The 6,952-nt window shown below is 41.2% G+C and overlaps 1 protein-coding gene across 2 annotated transcripts; it reads right to left on the bottom strand.

Annotated features, from left to right (window-relative positions):
- Positions 1-4,610: 4,610 nt before the first annotated feature.
- Positions 4,611-6,208, bottom strand: LOC130881581 (integrin-linked protein kinase-like). 2 transcript variants are annotated; one of them, XM_057781216.1, is made up of 3 exons: positions 5,852-6,208; positions 5,650-5,760; positions 4,611-5,590 (listed from the first exon to the last, which is right to left on the bottom strand). In XM_057781216.1, exons 1-3 carry the CDS (start codon positions 6,206-6,208, stop codon positions 4,850-4,852), a joined length of 1,209 nt encoding a protein of 402 aa, XP_057637199.1. In that variant the 3' UTR covers positions 4,611-4,849. The 2 variants fall into 2 exon arrangements, with proteins under 2 accessions (XP_057637199.1, XP_057637198.1); XM_057781215.1 differs by having other exon boundaries at positions 4,611-6,208.
- Positions 6,209-6,952: the final 744 nt, after the last annotated feature.

The raw sequence follows: 6,952 nt of genomic DNA, 5'->3' as shown, positions 1-6,952 counted from the left end.
ATGTGACCTGCCCCTGAAAAAGGTACTGAGCCATACGGCTAAAATATATCAGAATAATGGGTTAATATAAGTCATAAGAGCTAATAAGAAGCCTGAGCTAATGGGCCAATCAGCTTTATAACTTATGGAGATCTCTGTGTGATTTTCTTTGGGGCTAAACAGCTGTGGAGAACTGGGCAGGACAGAAACCCCAACAAGCTGGCCTTCTATGTTACAACCAGACTTGAGTTCATGTCCAAAGAATTCAGTAGTCAATCTTACAAACATCCCATCTACTCAGTAGAGGATAAATTGACAATAAGAGTCACAGAAATAGGTTACACAAACAATGGATAGAACTAAAAAAATACTCCTGAGTGAAGTAGCCCAGACCCAGAAATATATAAATAAAATAATCTCACTTATAAGTGAATAATAGCTATTAAGTAAATGATAAGGATGCTACAATCCAAAGACCCAGAAAGGCTAAGTAACAAGCAGCACTTTAAAGGGGATGCTTGGATCTCTCTGGAAAGAGGAAATAGAATCAATTTTGCAGGTAAACTTGGATTGGTGGGAATGGAAACAGGAGGGGTCAGGTAGAAGAGAAGGATGGAGAGAGATGACTTACATTGGAGGACATTTGGATAACAATGTGGAAACCTTGTGCAGTAAAAAAATCCCAGGCTTCTATGAGGGTGTATCTAGCTAGGAATCCTAGTATTAAAGAATATAGAGGCTGAACAGGCCAACTTTTTAACTAGGCAAGAACCCAGTGGTGGAACCGGCATACAAACCTAATGTGGGATTTCACTCTGTATGCTGTGAATGTGTTTTGTTAATGAATAAAGCTGCTCTGGTCCTGTAGCATGGCAGAATAGAGGTAGATAGGAAAACAAAGCTAAATACTGGGAGAAAGTAGGCAAAGACAGAGAGAAACCATGTAGCAGCTGCAAGAATAAGATGTCAGATGTTGGATGGAACTTTCCCAGTAGACCATGACCTTGTGGTGATGCAAAGATTAATGGATATGGGTTAGTTTAGGATATAAGAGCTATCTAGAAATATGCTTAAACTATTGGCCAAACAGCATTGCAAATAACATTGTTTCTGTGTGGTTATTTTAGATTTGCGTGGCTGGGAATGAATCAACAGCCTCATTCGACACCAACCCAACCACAAAACCTTCAACCTACTATGTATCTGGCCTACAAGATGTGCTGAAACAACAGAGGCACAGAACTGTGGGACCGGGCAACAAATGACTGGTCTAATTTGAGTCCCACACCACTAAATGGAGCTCAGAACCAACACTGCCTGGATAACCAGCAACCTGAGGCTTGTTAGCTGAGATCTAGAATAGACAGAAAGAAAAAAAAACTAAAAAACAACAATAACAACTAAGCAGCAAAACAACCAATAAAAGAAAAAAAAACCTCCAAAGTAAATTAAATGCAAGATTTTACAGTACAAGTGAAATATTACTGATCATTTTTTGGAAGATTTTAGAAGTAAAGACATTAATTTGGAATGTAGTAGGTTGGGTCAAAGAACCAAGACATCTATCCATAAGCTCTTAGTAAAATAGTCAAGAAGTGACTGCTTTTTCAGAAGTTATTCTTGAGAGTAATGATATACTTACTGAACAATGATTATTTTTGAAACATGAAGAGATCACAGAATTAGAATAGAATCATTTTACAGAACAGAATGAAACAGTGAATATAGGCAATGACCACTGATGATTATTGACTTTATATAAGGGAAGACAATTTACATTTCTTTGGAAGACAATCCTTGTGATATATGAAATACTCCAATAGAATGTTTAGTTTGCTAACACACATCTAAAAAGAAATCAAGAAGTAAAATGGGAAAATTGAGTCAATATGTCTCTATCAAGAAAGTTATATGGGAAACACCTATCTGCGGATGGGGAGACAGAACTGTTATCTATATCTTGTCCACTAAAGAGCAAATACGAAGTTTTAAAATGATAATGTAGACTGCAGAGGAATAACTTTCTATACTACTGAGGCCCAGGGAAGAATTTTATCTTAAATTAAAACCTTCATTTGTTGGATTTCTTAAAGGAATTTGTTGATTTCTTTCAATTTTTTGTTTGTGTTTTCCTCCATTTTTTTGAGGAGAGTTTTTATTTCCTCTTTAAGGGCCTCAAACATTTTCCTAAAGTTGTTTTTAAGGTTGTTTTCTTCTGCTTCATCTGCTTTGGGATGTTCAATTCTTGTTGCTGTAGACCCACTAGTTTTTCATGGTACCGTGTTTCTCTTTGTGTTGTTGAGTGTGTTCTTATCTTGTTGTCTATCCAGCTTTTCCTCCAATTGGTGTAGTTGGAACTGTGTCTCTGGTGACCACTCTTCCAGTTTCCAGTGAATCCAACAATCAGTTGTTCCTCAAAACTCTACAGAGCTACAGTACTGAAAACAGCCTGGTATTGACATAAAACATAAAGGAGGATCATTGACATGAAATTGAAGACCCAGATATCAATCTATACTCCCATGAACACTAGATTTTTGACAAAGATACTAAAAATATATAATGGATAAAAGAAAACATCTTTAACAGATGGTGTGGCATAACTGGATACCAACATGTAAAAGAATGAAAATAGATCCATATCTATGACCATGCAAAAGCTCAAGTCCAAATGAATCAAAGACCTCAACATAAAACTGACCACACTGAACCTCACAGAAGAGAAAATGGAAAGTACACTTGAATGCATTGACACAGGAGACCACTTCCTAAATATAACCCCAGCAGCACAGACACTGAGGGTAACAATTAATAAATGGGGCCTCCTGAAACTGAGAAGCTTCTGTAAAGCAAAGGACACGGTCAACAAACAAAGCAGCATCCTACAGAATGGGAAAATATCTTCACCAACCCCAATTGGACAGAGGGCTTATTTCTATCATATACGAAGAACTCAAGAAACTTGATATCAAAAGAACAAATAACCCAATAAAAAATGGAGTCCAGACCTAAACAGAGAATTCTTAACCATTGAATATCAAATAGCTGAAAGATACTTTAGAAAATGCTTAACATCCTTAACCATCAGAGAAATGCAAATCAAAGCAACTCTGAGAGTCCATTGTTCAGCTGTCAGAATGGCCAATATCCAAAACACTGAGGACAGCTTATGCTGGAGAGGATGTGGAGTAAGGGGAACACTTCTCCATGGCTGGTGGGAGTGCAAACTTACACAATTGCTATGGAAATCAGTATGGCAATTTCTCAGAAAATTAGGAAATAATCTACCTCAAGACCTAGCAATACCACTTTTGGGTATATACCCAGAGAATGTTCAATCATACCAAAATGACATGTGCTCAACTATGTTCATAGCAATATTATTTGTAATAGCTAGAACCTGGAAACAACCTAGATGCTCCTCAACTAAAGAATGAATAAAGAAAATATATATTTACATAATGGAGTACTACACAGTGGTAAAAAATAATGACATCATGAAATTTGCAGGCAAATGGACCTTATTGCTTTGTGTGTAAGGTAGAAACTCCACTGAGTGCTCCACTGCACTGCCTGCTCTTCTGTTAACACACTGATTAACATACATTCAACTAAGCACCTCTTTTCCTCTCTTTAATCCCCCTTTGACTCTCTCCTTAATGCCTAAAACAAAACAAAATGAAACTACAACAACCAAAAAAAAAAATTAAAAAAACAACAACAGCAACAAAACAAAAACAAAATGAAAACTAAATGAAGCAGAGAAACAAAACACAATACCCAGCACTGATTAGTAAGTTTATGTTGGGGGAGATAGGGAAGTAAACCCTGGCTTTGAGCCTCAGAATATAAAGTCTGAGGAAACAAAGTCAGAACAAAAACTAAAGGAAATGAAACTGAAGAGACCACCTAGAGAAAATGATTACCTATAATTACCTAATAGAACAACCTCCAATCATCTTGTTTTATAAAATAAAATTTGTCCTAAACTCTGCATCCCTAATGTGTTTCTGCAAACATGCTTGTGGTGAGTTGAGTGAGAATGGCCCCAAAGGCTCCTAATTTTAAATGTTTGGTCCCCAGCTGAGTGAACTATTTGGGAATGATTAGAGGATGTGGTGTTGTTGAAGGATGTGTGACACTGGGGATAGCTTTTGGGGTTTCAAATGCCCATGCCATTCTCACCTCTCTCTGCCTCATGCTTGTGGGTCATGATATAAGCTCTCAGGCACTGTTCCAGCACCATGTCTGTCTGCCTGCTAACATGCTTCTTTCTAGCCATGGTGGTCATCAACTCACTCTCTGAAATTGCAATCTTCCAATAAACTCTTTTGTTTTTTTTTTTTTTTTTTTTTTTTGGGATTTTTTGAGACAGGGTTTCTCCGTAGATTTGGTTCCTGTCATGGAACTAGCTCTTGTAGACCAGGCTGGCCTCGAACTCACAGAGATCCGCCTGCCTCTGCCTCCCGAGTGCTGGGATTAAAGGCGTGTGCCACCACCGCCCGGCTAAACTCTTCTTTCTTTAAGTTTCCTTAGTTGTGATGTTTTGTTATAGCAGCTGAAAAATAACTAAGACCACAAGAAAGCAATTTCTCATTTCAATCTTAGTTTTTTTTTTTTATGTTTTCATAATAAACTTTATTGTGACAGGCAGGGCTTATCCCTCCCATGTTGGGAGACATGATGTGGCAAGTGACAAAGCTCTGAGCCCAACCCCTTTTGGGGCTACAGTGGTAGGGATGAGCCCCATAACTGGGGTAGTACCATGATTGGAGACAGGGGAGGCAACCAGAGGCCTTCAGCTTTGGGGAAGTGCACTCCCCCAACCATGTTTTGACACCTCTGGAGTCTTGGCAAGGACCTTCCAGTCCTATTTTTCTTGCATCTTCTCCAGGATAGGCACAATCATGTCAAACTTGGGTCGCTTTGCAGGGTCTTCATTCATGCAAATCTTCATGAGCTTACACACGTGAGGGGAAATACCTGGTGGGATGGTAGGCCTAAGGCCTTCCAGTGCCACCTTCATTCCAATCTCCATATTCGAGAGGTCAGCAAAGGGCACCTCTCGTGTCACCAGTTCCCACAGAAGCACTGCAAAACTCCACATGTCTGCTGAGCGTCTGTTTGTGTCTTCAGGTTTCTTCTGCAGGGCTTCAGGGGCCACCCAGGCAGGTGCATACATGCGCCCTGGGCACTGGAAAGAGAACTTGACATCAGCCATGCTGATTCGAGCAGTCATGTCTTCATCGATCATTACACTACGGCTATTTAGTGCATGGCGAGGTATGAGAAGCTCCAGTGTGTGGAGAAAAGCCATGCCTCTTGCCATGTCTAAAGCAAACTTCACAGCTTGGCTCTGGTCCACAACGAAATTGGTGCCTTCATGTAGTACATTGTAGAGAGATCCATATGGCATCCAGTGTGTGATAAGAGTTGGATGGGGGGCCGGTGGAGCCTGGCAAGCACCTAGCACTGGAAGTACGTTTGGATGCGAGAAAATCCTGAGCCGGGGACACTCCTCATTGAACTCCCTGCTTTTCCTTGTACTCCAGTCTCGAACCTTCAGCACCTTCACAACAATGTCATTGCCTTGCCAGCGGCCTTTCCATAGCTCTCCAGAATGATTCTCATTGAGCTTTGCCAGAAAGTTGAGCTGTTTGAAGTCAATACCAGAGTGTTTGTTGAGGGTTCCGTTTCGGGGCCGAGTGCGAGTGGTCCCCTTCCAGAATGTATCCTTGTATGGAATACGGTTGTGATTCTGGCCCATCTTCTCTGCCCGTTCTCGGAGAAGCTCTCTAAGGGGTGCCTTGGCTTTGTCAACAGGCATCTCTCCATACTTGTTACAGATGCTTACAAGAGCCCCGTTAGCGACCAGGTCCTCTGCCACCTGGTCTTGACCCCAGAAACAGGCATAGTGAAGGGGCACATTCCCGTGCTCGTTCACTGCATTGATGTCAGCCTTGTACTGTAACAGCTTCTGTACAATGTCAAGGTGTCCATGACTGGCCGCCAGATGCAGGGGGGTATCATCTCCACGGTTCATCACATTGATCCGTGCTCCCCGCATAATCAGCATCTCAACTATTGCAGAGCGGCCTTCTTGGCAGGCCCAGTGCAAGGGTGAAAAGCCATGATCGTCCCCCTGATTGAGGTCGTTCTCTGTGTTGTCCAGCCACAAGCGCACAGCCACCGCGTTGCCCTCCCGGCACTGAGTAAAAATGTCGTCCATAGCGGCGTCCTGGCACTGAGACCCGGGACTAGGGAAGCCTTGGGGGACGGGACTCGGGCCGCAGGCGCCTTCTCTCTCAATCTTAGTTTTATAGACACTCTAATGCTGATCAAAACTTAAAACAATCAATGATGTAATAATTGAAAATAATGCTGAAAGTTTACAAATACTGCTGAAACCTTTATGCCATGGCTCAGTGTTATGGGCTGACTCCTCTGGTCCCATTAATACACTATTTTTTCTGGTCCTTCATTCTGTTTATGGTGCCTGTTCCATTTACCAGAAAACTGTTTAGCATAGCAGCAAAATGGCTAGACATTTTCACTTCTACTGGATTTCAGAATTAGTTCTTTGTATCCCAGAAATCAAAACACTGACTGTACTCATCTGTTGAAAGTATATTGACGCTGGCATAAAATATATCCTCACAGACAATATGGTATACTCGACTAAGGCAGGCAAGGTCAGCAGATCTGTTGCTATTACTAACAGCTATTTGTCCTCTGTGGGTCTTAGAACTCAAGTATCTAACATTTTCACTTTCAATCCTTCCATCTCCCACTCTTGCCTCTCTATTGGAATCAGAAATTGCTAGAATCTTTTTCAGGAAAATGGTTAGTACACTGGGCTCATACCCAGGGATTCAAACCATATTAGGAATTTATCTAATTGAAAACAAGCCCCCAGGAGGTGCTGGCGAATTAACAACAGCTCCTTGACTGGCACAGGTGGCCTCTCTTTGTG

This window comes from Chionomys nivalis, chromosome 9 (genome assembly GCF_950005125.1).
Source record: "Chionomys nivalis chromosome 9, mChiNiv1.1, whole genome shotgun sequence".
NCBI classification, from domain to species: domain Eukaryota; kingdom Metazoa; phylum Chordata; class Mammalia; order Rodentia; family Cricetidae; genus Chionomys; species Chionomys nivalis.
Note: the sequence above shows the minus strand (reverse complement) of the source record. Positions and strands in the feature narration are given on the sequence as shown.